The sequence below is a fragment of the Artemia franciscana genome, chromosome 9 (genome assembly GCF_032884065.1).
Source record: "Artemia franciscana chromosome 9, ASM3288406v1, whole genome shotgun sequence".
In the NCBI taxonomy this organism is placed as follows: domain Eukaryota; kingdom Metazoa; phylum Arthropoda; class Branchiopoda; order Anostraca; family Artemiidae; genus Artemia; species Artemia franciscana.
Window position 1 is genome coordinate 42,887,687 of NC_088871.1, and position 16,147 is coordinate 42,903,833.

The window sequence follows — 16,147 nt, forward strand, 5'->3', positions numbered from 1 at the left end:
CATAAACATACCATATCTCGAGACTTTCAACGTAGGACGACTTAAATGGCAGCCGTGCCGCAGTCAATCCGCTCTTCGCCCTGCCATAACATTTTTCTTTTAATAATTTGTCAGTTATGTGGAAATTTTGTATTGAGAGGCGTGAGGAATAAATTATTTATTTACTTGTTTATTTGTAAATCAATAAAAACTAATGAATTAAAAACCAAAACAAAAAGAGCTATGAGGAAGAAGATTGTGTGAAGGAACAAAAGTATGCCCTACATCTTTTGGTAGAAAGATGAAGAAAGATTTTGGTAATTTTTTTGGTATAAAAAATTATTTAGTTGAAAATGAAATTAATTAATACATATCTAAAGTACCAAAGACATCAAAATTAAAATAATTTTAGCCTCCTGGATCCATCTTAAGTCTATCCATACTAAGAATTTGCAATTTTCTGTTTTTTTGTTTTTTTATGTTGCTTCAAAGTTATGAAGTTTTATGGGTGGAACCCTATTTTGTCAGTGTAGGCGCGTTGAACCATCAAGATAAGTAAGCATAATTAACTAGTTAAATTTGATTATTCTTTTCATTCGTAAGATGCTGCTGATTCTCAAAGACAAACTTACGTTCGCAGGGAAGCTACACCTTCTTAGGCTTCGGAGCCTTAAGTTTTTTGGCTATTTTTACTAGTTTTTTAATTGCCGCTCGCTACATAAACTCGGTAAGTGTACAAGGAGCCCTTTTTCGTTAAAATTGAATTCCTGATTTTTTTTTTTTTTTTTTTATTTTTTTTTAGTTATTTATGGCTGTGAAAGTTACCTCTTGATAAGTTAAAAATTGAGACTTTCAGGAAAGAACATCGGAAAATATTACATATTTAAATAACCTTTTATAATTTCTTTTCCAGTATTCGTTTCCTTTTAACCAAGCGGTGCCGTCTTTTTCGTCGGCATTCCCTCAAATTTTCAAAGGCAAAACAACGTACCTTGTTTAATTCCTTGCGGAATTGATCAAGATCCGTATTTCCGGATGACACGTGACGTGGCTCCGCGGCTGAAATTTCTAAAACCTGCTCTAGTTCATTCGAAGTTTTTCCCAGCTTTGCAAGGTGCCAACAGTAAGATGTCTGCGAGTGATCCCAACTCGGCAATTTTTCTCACAGATACACACGAAGAAATTAAAGAAAAGGTACTTATTTTTTTATTTAAGGTACATCTTCATTAAGGATGCTATTAAAATCTGCAATTGATGTCACCGAAAGGTTGACAGTTCTGTAATATTGCTTTAATTATGCTGGTGTTTCTAAGAACAAATAACAAAAATTTGCCGATCATGCATATATATATATATATATATATATATATATATATATATATATATATATATATATATATATATATATATATATATATTACGCATAAATTTTCAGTATTTAATTAAAACCTGTTCAGGATTTCTAGACCGTCTGTAGATTTTCTGCAGAATATTTAATAAAATTAATTCTTCAAAACTAGTCAAAATATTTATTTGTAAGTTACCGCGATGTTCAAAAAATGATTGTTGCTGCCCAAGGTCGTTTCAGGAATTTCGGTTCGGGGGTGGTGGTGCTACGAAAAAAAAATCTTAGAAAATGTATCAAATATAAGTTTGTATGTATTTTTATCGTGTTTTTACGAGTCGAGTAAAAACAATTTGAATAGGAGAGTAAAACCTGTACCCCCAACCTGGATAATGTATTGGTAATAAGTCTATTACTGTTAAAGTCGTCGCATTACCAAGCTGGATGAGGCAAAAACAGTTGCGACCACTCCTCCCCTTTCCTTACGTCCAATGTTTCACCCTGTGGTTCCTCAATTTAAGTTAGTACTTGCTTTATATCCTTTCTTAGGAAGCCTATCAATCCAGTTCTTGTACTCCCTAGTTCGCATTTTAGCTTTGCTTTATCAATGCAGTTTTTTTTGTAACCTTTCTTCATTTGTCTTAATACATGACCGAACTACCAATAAAATGCAGTCTTGGCAGCATTCCTTCCTATGAAATATAACCCGAACTATTGACGAAATACAGTCATTTGGCAACCTGAAATATCAACAAACTGCTGTCTTTTGGCAACATATCTTTCTTTGTCTTAAAACATGACCGAACTATCAACAAAATATAGTTTGTTGGTAACCTATTTTCCTTCGTCTTAAAATATGATTGAACGGTCTTAACTTTTCTTTTGTTATAGATAATGGAATCGAACCGGTTTTGTTGATCGTGGTAGCCAGGGGTGCCGGCAAGGGGGCCATGCCCCCCCCCTTGGAAATTCGGGACTATAAAGTAATCATAAGGAAACTAAAGAAAAGAGAGCAGAATAGGGAAAAACCATGAGAAAAATGTGTGTTGCCCCATTGTTGGCTGCCTGCCAATAGATTTGACCATTAATAAGGAAAATAAAAGTTCTAATTTCTGACTGAGTGACCCCTTTCGAGTTTTCGACAAACATTTTTCTATGTGACTTTGGTTGGAGCAACAAAAAAAAAAAAATTTAATTCATAGTAATGAATGGTAAGTAAATAACGATCCTTGTCAGTAACGAAAGTATAAGAGCCTAACTATTGATAATATTCAATCAAAGAATCAGCTTTTTATGGTGATCTTAAATATGCATTTGTTTATTAGTAATTAGTGCAGTTATTACTACACAAGAAAGTTCGTGTAATTGTAGAAAATACAAGGAAAACAACAGAGGCAATTTCGATAATATGCCGTCAACTTTTGCTTGCATTTCAATAGTACCCATGAGCTGACATAGGAGGCCACTATAATCAGAAATGTTTTCCCTGAAAGGAATGCTGGGAATTTCTGTACCCCCTGAACGGACTCGTTTTTTGTTTTTTATTATCATTTTTTTTTCTTTTTACAGGAGTGATTGTATTTATCTAGTTTTTACTTTGAAAAAGATTAAATTTTTTACATTTATGAAGTATAAAGGTGTCAAATATATTGGTTTTGTCAAAATTAGATTGAAAATATTGACTTTAAAATTTTTATCTGATTTTTTAAATCTTTGTTTTATTGTTTTACTTTGAACAAACTACTATGATAATGTGTTACTTTTTATTAATATGAGTTTAAAGGCATTGAATTTTTTGGTGTTTGATGACCCAGTTCAAAACTGTCGAAATTGTTAAAAAAAATTCGTCCAACGCCTCGGCATTTGTCAACAGAACTGAATGCCGGGAGTTTATATATTAATTTTTTTAAGTAGGCTATTGTTCTGTGTATTTTTTGTAATTACTTACTATTTTCATTTTTGTATACTTGTACTTTAATTGACATACTTTTTCCGTTTTCTTTAGAAAAATGTTAGTCTCTAACCTTCATGAAGTAAAAAAGTTTTCAAGTTTTATTCAACTTATAATAAGGAGCAACGTTAAAACTTAAAAAGGACAAAATTTATTACATATATGACGTTGGGTTTTCCCCTCCTCAACACTTTGCTTTTCATGCGACATTTAAAAAAAAATTATAAAAAAAATTCTCCTCAAGCAATTATTTGCTTTCTTTGCTTTTCGGCACTTTAAAAAAAGTTACTTGTTGTTCTAATTAAATGACCCTTGTTTTCCAGGAGTCGTTTTTAAAGAATTCGAACAAAATTTAAACTTGAGTGTAAAGAGCGAGGTTTTGGAAGGGGGCAACCCCCCCTCATATAGGTATTAATTTCTGTTCGTTTGAAGTTTTAATGTTGCTCCTTACTTCTAGTTGGAAAAACTCGTTTTTTGTTCAATATCTGATCGTTTTTCTAATAACGCCGGGATAACTGGCTCCACCTCCACAGGAAAATCCATCACCCAATGGAGATATCCTCTGGACAGTTCAATTCTGGAGAAAATTTACCCCGGACAATTACCCTTAACATCTTCACGTGTAAAATTGAATCGGTAAAGAAAAAGCAAGACATATAAAGAAATATCGTACAGAAATTCTGGAAAATTCACCCAGTGTAAAATTTTCCCTGAAAAGTTCACCCCCTGAAAACTTTCCTCTTTATGGAAAGTTCTCCCAGCAGAAAATTCGTCTTCCCCTCTCATCCAAAAAATATGTGCGTACTTTCCAATAAAAATAAAACAATGGGCAAATTTTATAACTTAAAACCTTTCTCCACGGGCCTTAGGGGGTCATTTTATGTCCAAAAACGCAACTATTGGGCCTTTCAACTATGCTGAAAAAAAAGCTATCTTAAAATTTGATCGGTTACAATTGAGGGGAAAAAAAGTTTACCTCTTTCAACATTTATCTGAAGCCTGAGGAAGAGTAAGCAGTTTACCCATTAAAATGCACGTTTGTAGGAAGCTACCCTACCCCCACCTAAACAATGACTCTCCCCTTCATTATAGTTGATATGCTATTACAGATCACCAAACATAGCCTAATTTCATTACGAATAAAGCGAATCAATTTGGCTGAACTAAGTATTGCCACCGTTTGGCATTACTTCTTTTGCAACTGGGACGCCTAAAATATAGTTATTGATATTTTTAAATCAATTAGCTTCTCCAAATTCGTCCTCTTTAGGTTAAAGTCGTAGTTTGGTGCCCTAAACCACCCAAACTGTAACCCAACCATCACTGCTATTTTAGCGTCTGCCCCTCTCCCCTGGAAAATTTTCTGCTGGGGCTCTTGATGGTAGCTTATTATGTTATATGCGGTAGTTGAAACGGGTATCCAGTGCAAATCTCTAGTGCATCTTCCTCCAATTTCCGGATCGTCGCATTTCCAAAGCCATACTTCACCACTCTTTTTCCTATACAACACTATTTTTACTATATTGTGTTCCTGGGAAAAATAAATTATATTATTTATTTTGTCCTTTTCTTTTACCTTCAACAAAATTGGAGGATAATCCTTATAGATTTACGTAGTCTACTTGGGCGGACGACTTTTTTCACATATTGAAAAGAAATAAGTTCATTTGTGGTTGGGGAGAGAATGGGAATTCATTTAAGATGAATTTTCAACTTCATCTTTTTCATAAACGTTGCTATAAACTGAAATTTCTGTAAAGTTTGAAGTATAGAAGTTCAAAAATTAATCAGGAATAATTAATTAAATAATGAATTAATAAGTAATTAACAAATAACTGGGACATACGAAAAAAGTCAAAATTTCTGATTAGATAACATGCAAAAAATATATCAGAATTGGATAGAACAAATTTATCAAATCAAATGACTAACATAAAAACTACTGGACTAAAAATAAAATTAAATTGAAGTAAGAAAGCACTAAAGTTTTCAAAAATAATAAATCTAAAGCAGAAAGTCCAAAACATGCCGTTCTTTTTTGGGTTTTATTTTCTCGTTATCCGACATCACTTGTTCGCCCTTTATCTTAAGTCAAAGCGACTTATTCTTCTTCTTCTTAACATTAATTTGCCTACCTTTTCTTGTATTGTAAGCTCTCATTATTGTTTTCCTAATATTTTGATGTAGGACACTCAAACTGTCAATATAGTCAAGGAGAGTTTTACATTCCGTTTTGATACCATATTCTCAAGTACCCTTTGTGTTTCCTTAAGATACCTTGCTCTACTACATTCTCTGAAATATCGAGCCGAAGTTTTTTCAGAAAGTGGTTGTTCACCCTGATAAGACTATATCCTGATAAGACCTGATAAGACTATATAAGACTGATAAGAGAAAGAGAGATTACTGACTTTTGCAGTCGTGTTAAAAAGGGTATTATCCCGGTAGCTTATTTTTGGACTAATTTTCGATTTATCACTAACAATATTCCTGAGTTTTATTTTTATGCACGTACATAACATTTTATATTTTGTTAAGCGTTGATCTGGTAAAAAGAACAGGAAACCTGTTGGGCTCTTTAGTATGAAGTCTTATGCCACTGTAAAGAACAAAAAGATTTAGAGTCACGTCAAAATTGCTCTGAGTCGCAAATAAGTTCTGATTTTCAATGATTTGACATTTGGCTCATATTATTGACATTAAGAACCCTACTCGCGATTTTTATGGCAATTTATGTTTCAGATAAACAAGTATGCTTACTCTGGTGATCGCGATACGGTAAAAGAGCACCAGGAAAAGGGTGGTGATTGTTCAGTTGATATAGCTTTTCAATATTTAACGTATTTTGAAGAAAATGACGAAGAATTAGAAAAAATTAGACAGGTAAGCATGACTTTTTTTATTACCTGAATTAACAATAATGTCATTACTACACTGTCGGCACCAGGAATTCAAGAGGGGATGTATTGTACAGCGTCATTGCTGTTCAACAGTGGCAAAGCCTCTAACACCATCGAAATAATACAGGAGCTCAAGAGGTGATGAGTTGCTGAATGTCGTCGCTGTTACGCCTAAAGGTCATATCTTGACATTTTAAATCTCCAGGAATAATTGCCGAAACCATTTGGTAAGCTGCCATAAAAGGGATGACCCAACCGGGGAAATTAAGTTTGACCACAATTCAGTGCTCCTGATCTATTCTCCTGCTGATCCTCCCTATAAGAACAGCTTTGCAAATGGTTTTTGGTAATTTTCTCTTTAAGTCTGAAAATGTCTGATGCGACCTTTAAGCGTACCAGTGGTGATATATAGCCGATGCAAGAGAGTAGAAAAACTAAAAAAATTTGTTTTGAGTTTCCTTACTGTCATTTAGAAGCAATTGTTTTTAAAAGGAAGAATTCGTTTGGCTTAGAAAAGTTTCGCGAGGCCAAGAAACGACAAAAATCTTTTTAATATCGTTGCAGTAAATACTGTGTGTTTTAAAAGAACTTTTTTATTGAATGTGTCAAAATAAGCATTTAAATATATAATCTGGGATTTCATTTAGGAAAAATGGTGGCATTTAAATATAGCCCAGCATGTATTTAAACTATGACCAAGATTTTGCACGACTGATCACCCTGTAGATTCGTGCGTTTTTGACGTTCCAAACACATAACTTTGAAGACGACAATTCAATTTTTCACTAAAGTTTCTTAGATTTTTTTTCCGAAAGCACGATGGTTTAAATTATCCCAAAAAATATTTATAGATGTAAAACTTGTGAGTGATGGTGACATTTTTCTGTCTTTATTTTAAAGCTCTAGCTATTGAATTGAGTTACTAACTAAAACAATCATAATGTAAATCTCGAAACTCATCTCAACTATAATATAACTTTGCCATAGTCGATATCAGCTATTGAAGGATTTCTTTTTTTTAACTGGATATTTTAACTTCTTTAAGGAATCTCTAAGGGTATTCAACTCTTTTTAATATTTTGCGGTTAGAAGCAAAAACACTTAATTATTTATCAAAGATAGATGGGAAAATACTTTACCCGAAATTATATTTCGCCAGGGCTATCAAACTTCTGCTCAGCTGTAATTCTAGATACAGAAATATCAGCTTGGGAATAATTTCAGCAACAGGTCAACATTGTCTTTGGAGAACAATATTTGACAATCCGAAGATAACCCAACCTTATACACCCAGTGTCTCGGGCACCCTAGGTCCAGATTGCAAACACCCAGCCTTACTTAAGTATGAATTGATTCTTCCTCAGTAGCTTACGTCTATAACTTAGACGCAAATGATTAATGTAGATGCTGTCCAGATAAAACACCTCTCTAAATTGAACGCTTGATAGGGTATGGAACTTGGAGATTCTCTGGTTTCTCAAACTGCCATCCCAACCCCCTACTGTGCAGCTCGAGTCTCTCACGCTGTGCCAACATGGTAATCTACTTCGTCTGCCAGCTCAAACTCCCGCCTTGCTATCTATGCTTTGCTGGCGATGATATTGAGCAACAACTTTTAGACCATTTAAAGTGTCAAGAAGAATTTAACCATATCTCAAGATTCACTTGCAAAAATTCTAACTTTTGAAAGAAAATACCAGGATATTAAATAATAACATATATACTTAGTATACCTTTTGAGAATAGTATTTAGAGTTTTTACCCTTCAAAGATGTCAAACTCTTGACGGAATCACAAGATTTCTGATAAAGTATCAATGAGTGCCAGACCTTGTTTTTTTTTCTTTTTGTTTTTTTTTTATTCTTTTCTTTTTAATTCATTATTTTTCTATCTTAAATTCATTTTTTTTTATTCAATACCTTATTGGGGTGAAACTAATGATGACTGTCAGTGACTTAAAAATTTTGATTAACACTTAAGTGATGTACCTTCTAGGAACCCTGAGTAAAGGATTTTTTTTTATATAACACAACTTTGTCATGGTTATTATTAGCTGATGAAAGGGATTATTTCAATTAATGGGAATATTTTTCCTGCTAAGAAATATTTTGAGGGTAGGCTACTTTTTTAATAAAAACATTTAATTATTTACACCAACCTAATTTACGGCCTTTATACCCTAACACATACCTGCAGACAGAGGGAAGGGCGGGGTATAATTCTTGTATGAAGCTTGTTCAAGAAAGGTGGAAACATCCCTGCCTTTCTGCAAAAAAAAGTTAGGGAAGGGGAAATTCGAGGACCATAGGTCCATATTGTGCTTCTTAATACTATAAACTAAATATGTTTGTACGATATATTAAAAAAGAATACAGCATGTCTCACTTTATCCTAAACAATTAGCACTTTGTCTAATGATTACTGACTCCGCTTGGCTTCTCAATCCTTCAAAGTGAAAATCCTGGCGTGGTTCTAATTCAATATGGTGAAACTTCTTTACCTTCCTGTCAAAGCGTTGGAAGGAGGGGGGAAGGTGATAGAGGGGTACAGGCCCACTTATTTTCTCCAGGTAGTTTTAGCTGCAAATCAGGACATATCGAACAGCGTCATTATCGAAAATCGTCAATCCTTCAAACTATTCATGTATCTTATTAACGGAATTGTGTCAAAAAAATTTTCATGCAATATAGATTCATCAACTCGTTGAGGATTATTGATCATTGTTCAAAGAAGTTCACTTGTTCTAGTTCAAAAGTGGATTTTCTTGCTGCGGACCAGCTTTTTAATATTACTGCTAAGAAAGAAGCTGAGGTTTCGTATTTCTTACTTAAGGAATTCTTACCTCTTAGAATCTCTGAGAAATCGTTATTAATTTAATTCTATTAATTAATTTCTCTATTAAAGAGAAAACTATTAAAGCTTAAGAGGCATATGTGATACCATTCTTTTTTCTCAAGTTCTAAGCATAAAAAAGGAAATTACAAACTCATCCATAATATCAAACAAAAGTGACTTTTAGAAGTAGATGGTAGCACTTTTTGATCCGCGAGGAATTGCTCCTTTTTGAAAAATTTAAAGTTTTATGCTTATTATGTTAAGCAATATATATATATATATATATATATATATATATATATATATATATATATATATATATATATATATATATATCATTTATATATAAGTAATATCATTTTACTTTATTTACAAATACGGTTGCCACCAAGTAAATATCACCTCACCTAAGAACTATGACCTCTGTCCACGTAATATGTCAGATAATTCTAATGAACCGGAACCGAAAAGGTCAAAGAGATTTGCCTCGGCTGTTGCATTGAAAAAAATAAGAGCAATAAACTATATGTAATTAGTTTATTAGGTATAAATTTTGTTTATTTTTATTCATGTCTTTTAGTTTTACTACTGATGATGAACACTGTATATGTGTTCGAAATATCCAGTTAAAAAATTTTATATCTATTCACTGTCAATAAAAAGGTATCATCCCTATTTTGAACTGTTTTACTTTCGTCATGGAAAGGCAGTGTGGTCTTCGAAGTTATCTAAGTTGAGTTTATTGTTTATTGTTTATCATTTTATTTTTTTTAGTTTCGACTCTAGTAACTTTTTTCTTGTTGGCAAGTTTTTTAAAGTTAGTTGAAGGGTTTTATATCAATATATATATATATATATATATATATATATATATATATATATATATATATATATATATATATATATATATATGTGTGTGTGTATATATATATGTATATATATATATATATATATATATATATATATATATATATATATATATATATATATATATATATATATATATATATATATATATATATATGTATATATGTGTGTGTGTGTACGTATGTGTAAAGTTTTTTTTTTTTTTTTGCAGATTTATTCTAGTGGAGAAATGTTCAGCGGACAAATCAAGGAGATTTTAATTAAGAAATTAACTCGCGTCGTTTTAGATCATCAAACCAAGAAAAAATCTATTACAGAGGACATCGTTAGGGGGTTTATGACTCCCAGACAACTTGTATTTGATTTTTGACGTGGAAGAATTTGTTATTTTATTTATGTCAAATTTTGTGTTCTTTTTTATCCTGCCAATACACCAAATTCAAAGGGATAGGTTTTTTTAGCTCTAGAGTATTCCCTTTTTTTCCAAAAAAAATCAGATATAGTTAAGGGGACTTGCGTTCGATTTTAAATTTGAATAGCTGCTTTATCTATATTTATTTTGAATTTTGTTCCGCTCATCCAACTTTTCTGTTTTTCAGTTGTAGGGCTTTTATTTTTAGAGCAAGTAATTTGTAGGACAAGTTATATATGTGTTCAGATTAAATTTACTCACGCCTGCTGGTAATACTTGTAATTTGTATGGGCATTGGCCATCTGCATTGCCAATTGGTCGTAATTCGTAGACTTTTAATTAGTCCTACTTGCTTTTCCTTTTTTGTAGTACCAAATGCATATAAATGAAAACATTTCCCTACCCCTGGCTCCATCATTGGTCGATCCGGTAGCTGGCGTTTACCCAACCGGAAAATACACCCCCACGGAAAATCCTCCCACGGTGAACACCCTCCTAGAAAGTACCCCTCCCCCCGTGGGTCGTTGGTCTCCGATCACATTCAATTTATAAAAAAGGACTTGAATCCTCAAATTCTGATTCAATGAGCACCCTACGAAATTTCTGCGACTATGCGGTGGAGGTGTGGATGAGGAAGGGGTAACCCCTTCTATAATGAATAAACTCTGCTCGTTTTGGGGTTAAATGTTACTCTTTTCGTTAATAATAACAGCGTAGACCAGAAATATTCTCAGAAATCATAAGGGAGTATATATCAAATTCACATCTTTGATGTGGTTTTTAAAGTCTCTTTTCTACATCTATTTTAGAAGTTTAAGTGCCTTTTTAAGTTTTATAATTTGTCCACTGCTTACAGATAGTATTTGTTATTGGGAAACATTCGGACATTTTTCGTGAGGGAGGTTTCTGGAGCGGGGTGAGAGGGGAGTCTGGAATTTTCAGTAGAGAGTAAATATTTAGGAATAATTTCCTTTCAGTGAGGATATATTTTCTGGGGAGGGGGGGGGGGGGGCCTGAAATCGGTCTAACCAGAATTTTCTATGGTTTTTTCTTTGATTGCAAAAAAATATAAGTTTCACAGTGTTTCTAAGCCACTCCTACGGCTAACAACTTGCAGTAGCAACAAACCGCCTGAAACCAGTATAGCTACGCGCACTCCACCTCCATCCCAATCTATTCAGAATCTCCCTCTTTACACCCCCTTGGGAAGCTCTCTTAAATCTTTCTTTACGTCCTCCCGCCCCAACTGTAGAAGATATAATTTCCTGTGCAGCCCTAGATGGTTGGCCAAAAAGGACAATTTTTGGCAATATGTCATCCTTCATTTGAAACACGTGCCCTAGCCATCTCAACCTTTCTCTCATTATAGGTCTAGAAAGCGGGATTAAACCTTACTATTTGTACAGCCCACTTTCATTATTTGACCTCCGTGATCATCGCAGTTTCCTATATTCTAAGCTTGGTTCGCAGACTTATCTTCTTATTCTTCCATGGGTTTAGTTTCTGAACTGAACTTTGAAAAAACAAAATGTGGATACTAATTTTGTAAATTCGACCATGCTTTTCGAACCTAAAAATTCTGATACATTGCAGAAACCCTTAAACCAAACAGGTTAGCTGGTATTTAACAGTTAGTGGGACTACCTTATATTTCATATTTTTGATATCAATAGATAAATCGAAAGAATTGACTTATCGTGCGGATTCCAAATATATAACATCATTATATTTAATGTTATTCATCAAAAGATACGAGCCTGATAAAGTTTGTTTGATTGAAAAAAAAAAGTGAGTAACTCTCCCTGAAGTCAAGGAAGCTTAATTAAACTCACCCCTTCAGATTCAAGACTCAATAGCAAAAACAAATGATCTATTGCATTCATCTTGTTTGCCTCCAGGAAACAAATTTATACAGTCTCAGGCAAGTAGTTATACCTGGATTCCGTCTCTATAGAAAGGATAGATCAACCAGAAGGAAAGGAGGGGAAGTGGCAATCCTCGTGAAAAAGGATATACCGTATTCAGCAATAGCCCCAAGAGAGTACCTGAATGAGATCGATGTTCGATGTGGTCAGCGTAAATTTAAATCTCCTTGATAGACATCCCTTATAATTCTCATCCTTTTACAATCCTGATAGCAGCAACGGTATTAAAACCCTGCTTGAAGAAGAAACAAGAGCTAAAAACACTGTCATTTTTGATGACTTTAATTCTCATAGCCCTATATGGAAAAATAAATATATTCCAACGTTGCGGGTAAGGTCATAGAAGAATTTATCCTTACCTCTAACAATTTTACAGTTCTAACTCTGCATGATCTCTTCACATACTACAATATCAGGAATAATACCTCATCAACGATTGATTTGCAGATTGGTCCAACATGACTTGAGTCTGAAATCCAAATCTCTCTTGTTCTAGATCTTCAGACCGACCATACTGCAACCCTAATCGAAATCCATGCTGCAAAATACTCTCCTGTTCCCTCAACAATGAGATTCAGTATAAAGACAGCAAACTGGACCCTCTTCAAAAACCAATTAGATAGCACTGATTACTCTACTACCAGCCATGCGGAAGATATTAAAATTTAAGCCAAAAAACTAAGTGACACTCTTAGCAGCAACAGAAAACTCAATCAAGAAATTTTTTGATCAAATGCCCATTTCTCCGTTAAAGAAGTCTAACAAAATCTGGTGGAGTCAAGACTGCACAAGTGCAGTTTTAAGTTAAGAGAAAGCAAGAAACATTTTCCAGAAACATCCAAGCCATGAAACTTTCATTACTCTTAGGAAGGCTAAAGCTTCAGTGAAGAAAACAGTTTTAAAGGCCAAACGCTCAGCCTGGAATGACTTCTCAGCCGAGACTGACCATAGTTTTCCTTCAAGTGAAATTCATTCCTTTATAAATCAAATGGCTGGTAATAATAAGTTTTATAACTCAAAGATCCCCTGTCTTACAACAACAGAAAGCACTTTGAAGACCGACAAAGACATTACCGGAGCATTTACAGTTCATCTCAAAAGAGATCCCCACCGTACATAGAGGAAGGCCTAAAGCGTGTAATTTGCATGAGAAGACAAATTCCAAGAAGGAACTTGTATGTATGTTGACCAATTCCGAAATAAAGTAGGCTGTAACATCGTCCAATACCACTTCTGGATCAGGAGAAGACGAAATAAGCATCCTATGGGTCATAAATGCAGGATAAATTTTTCATGTTGCTTTACTTCATGTATATAACTGCGCATGGACTACAAAAATATTCCCAAGGATATGGAAACAGGCCATTATAATTCTAATTAGAAAACATGGTAGACCTCCAGATTTGATCAGTTTCTACAGGTCTATCTCACCACTACCAGTGCATTGAAATTTTTTCGAAAAGATGCTGCACAGGAGGTTAGAATGGTTTGCGGAAATTAATAGAGTTCTACCTAATTCCCAGGCCGGCTTCGGTAAGGGGTGTAATACTGTAGATAATGTAATCCAGATTGAAGCAGCTGCAAGAAGTGCCATAAATAGCGGTGATATCATGATAGGAGTCTTAATTGACTTTGAATCGGCTTCTGACCACGTTTGCAAGTATTGTCAAATTCTAAAAGGGATGGATTCCCCGGATAGAATTGTTAAGTTTCTCTTTGATTATCCTTCTGATGGAACCTACAAAGTCCGGGTGCAAAATGAGCTATCCAGGATATATATATACTGATATATATATCATATATATATATATATATATATATATATATATATATATATATATATATATATATATATATATATATATATACGTATATATGTATATCAGTTATCTTATGGCATTTGACCTGTGAGCATTGATGTAATTTTTAAGTCATGTCTTGCCAGTTCGGCTTAAGAGTTCTCATATATATATATATATATATATATATATATATATATATATATATATATATATATATATATATATATATATATATATATATATATATATATATATATATATATATATATACATATATATATACATATATATATATATATATATTTATATATATATATATATATATATATATATATATGTATATATATATATATATATATATAATTGCTGTAGATTTAAAATAAAATGAGTTCAAAAGGCATCAGTATATTTTAGGTATAAAATATTATGAAAACAAAAACACAATTTTGTTATTTTGTGCGAAATAAAATGTTTTCGTTCGAGGCAACCATGTAACTGCTTTGAGTTCAGTCTTTATTACGAGTTTTTCAGGCTAAGCAGGTCATGTAAAAATAGACTTTTCTGAAAAGAATCCACCTAACATGCCCTTGGTTTGCCTTTTGAAGCTTTAGAAGTACTAATGGAGACTAAGGCTGACTCGAAATGTAAAAAAGCCCGGTTGACTTTGCCTGACAAAGCCATAAATAATGCACAACCTTAGTCTGTAAGCGGCAGTCTTTCTTTTCTAGGGACTCTCACCCAATACTAGAGATTTTGACATCAGTTAGGGGTAAACTTTTTCATTTAGGGATTTGGAGATTCTTGGGGATTTTACAACTCTTCTAGATTTTTAAAGAATTTCTAGCTTTTTTCTAAATCTAGTGATTTTTCATGATAGATAGATAGATCGATAGATCGATGGATTTATTCCCACGAAAGTCCAATTTAGCCATGGTGACATACAGAAAACAAGCGAAAAAATACAGCAACAAAACATAGACTGAAAAGACACCAAAACTAATTATTTAAGAAAATCATCACGACACGTCATACCTACTAAGACGAACTTTCCAATATTATTTATATTTAAGTAATGCCTACTTCTCAAAATTTCCAAAATCCACCCCCCCCCCCTCTCTACCAAATATTTCTAAACACAAATCCCCATAATCCCTTAAAAAATAATGCAAAGACTCATCCACCTCTCCACACATAGGGCAACTGTAAGGACCATCCCTCAATCCATTTCTCCTTAAATATGTCCTACGTACTCTAAGAGGCATAAAACTTACCCCTGCATACATTCCCCATTTCAAATCTTTCAGAGCTATTCCCATTTTTAAGTAAATTTCTTTACCCCAGTTCTCCTTGACTTCTGCATACAGCCCAAGGGACGGCTCAGCTCGCCAAAACTGAACTGCCTGAGACTCTAGCCTAGTAGCAACTAATTTATATATAGTCCCTACCATCCCTCCTATCCCCTTCCCCACATTCCAGAAATTACCTAGCCCTGCAAGGTCTAATATATTCTTCACCTGATTTGGTCACGAATCCTTCTTCCTATCTTGAAGCATTGTTAAAAATGCTTGTTTAACTAGCCTATTATCTTGTATCGATGACACCCGTTCCCAATATTCAACTATACTTTGTATGAGAATTACTCTATCTCATACACTTTATTCCTATATTCTCTCTCAGTACTAACCCATTAAAATTACTATCAAGGCCTAAAATTCGCTCTTAAAACCTCAACTGCGTTCTTTCTAAATTTAACGCTTTATTAAACCCCCTCAGCTCCGCCCTGTAATGAAAAGCCGATCCAACCCTTGCATTAAAAATATTCTTTAGCAGTCCTACATACCTCATTTCCTTAACACTACTTTTACTTAACATTCCTAGTAGTCTGTTTCCCTTACTTTCCACCATCTTAAGAGGTTTCTTCCAACTTCACATCTGACGATAACCTAAAACATAAGTACTGAAATCATCTACTTGGTCTAGTGTCCTACCTTCATGACACTGCGAATCCATCTGTTCTCCACTTCTCCTAAAAATCACAACCACCACCTTATTTGCGTTTAATATTAGTTTCTTATTTCTAAAATAAGAAGATGCTAGATCTAGTAGTTGTTACAAATGTTCTTTACTTTCT

General features: G+C 33.5%; 2 protein-coding genes across 4 annotated transcripts in view; both read left to right on the plus strand.

Annotated features, from left to right (window-relative positions):
- Window positions 1–6,157, plus strand: part of LOC136031443 (tryptophan--tRNA ligase, cytoplasmic-like) — a 71,694-nt gene extending 65,537 nt beyond the window's left edge. For all 3 annotated transcript variants that reach the window (XM_065711036.1, XM_065711034.1, XM_065711035.1), the window contains exons 5-6: window positions 893–1,173; window positions 6,018–6,157. In XM_065711036.1, the coding sequence (XP_065567108.1) occupies window positions 893–995 (103 nt within the window). In that variant the 3' untranslated portion in view covers window positions 996–1,173; window positions 6,018–6,157. The remainder of the gene's footprint in view (window positions 1–892; window positions 1,174–6,017) is intronic.
- LOC136030831 (tryptophan--tRNA ligase, cytoplasmic-like) lies at window positions 1,015–12,385 on the plus strand. The gene is made up of 3 exons (XM_065709877.1): window positions 1,015–1,173; window positions 6,018–6,158; window positions 12,188–12,385. The coding sequence occupies exons 1-3, from the start codon at window positions 1,015–1,017 to the stop codon at window positions 12,383–12,385; spliced, it is 498 nt and encodes a 165-aa protein (XP_065565949.1).
- The last annotated feature ends 3,762 nt before the right edge of the window (window positions 12,386–16,147 follow it).

What these genes read in the sequence shown, in the direction of transcription:
- LOC136030831 (XM_065709877.1), top strand. Translation starts at nt 1,015, where the DNA reads ATGACACGTGACGTGGCTCCGCGGCTGAAATTTCTAAAACCTGCTCTA. An exon ending in ACGAAGAAATTAAAGAAAAG is followed by an intron (nt 1,174 to 6,017) that starts GTACTTATTTTT and finishes TTTATGTTTCAG; the next exon opens with ATAAACAAGTATGCTTACTC. An exon ending in AATTAGAAAAAATTAGACAG is followed by an intron (nt 6,159 to 12,187) that starts GTAAGCATGACT and finishes GTTTGCCTCCAG; the next exon opens with GAAACAAATTTATACAGTCT.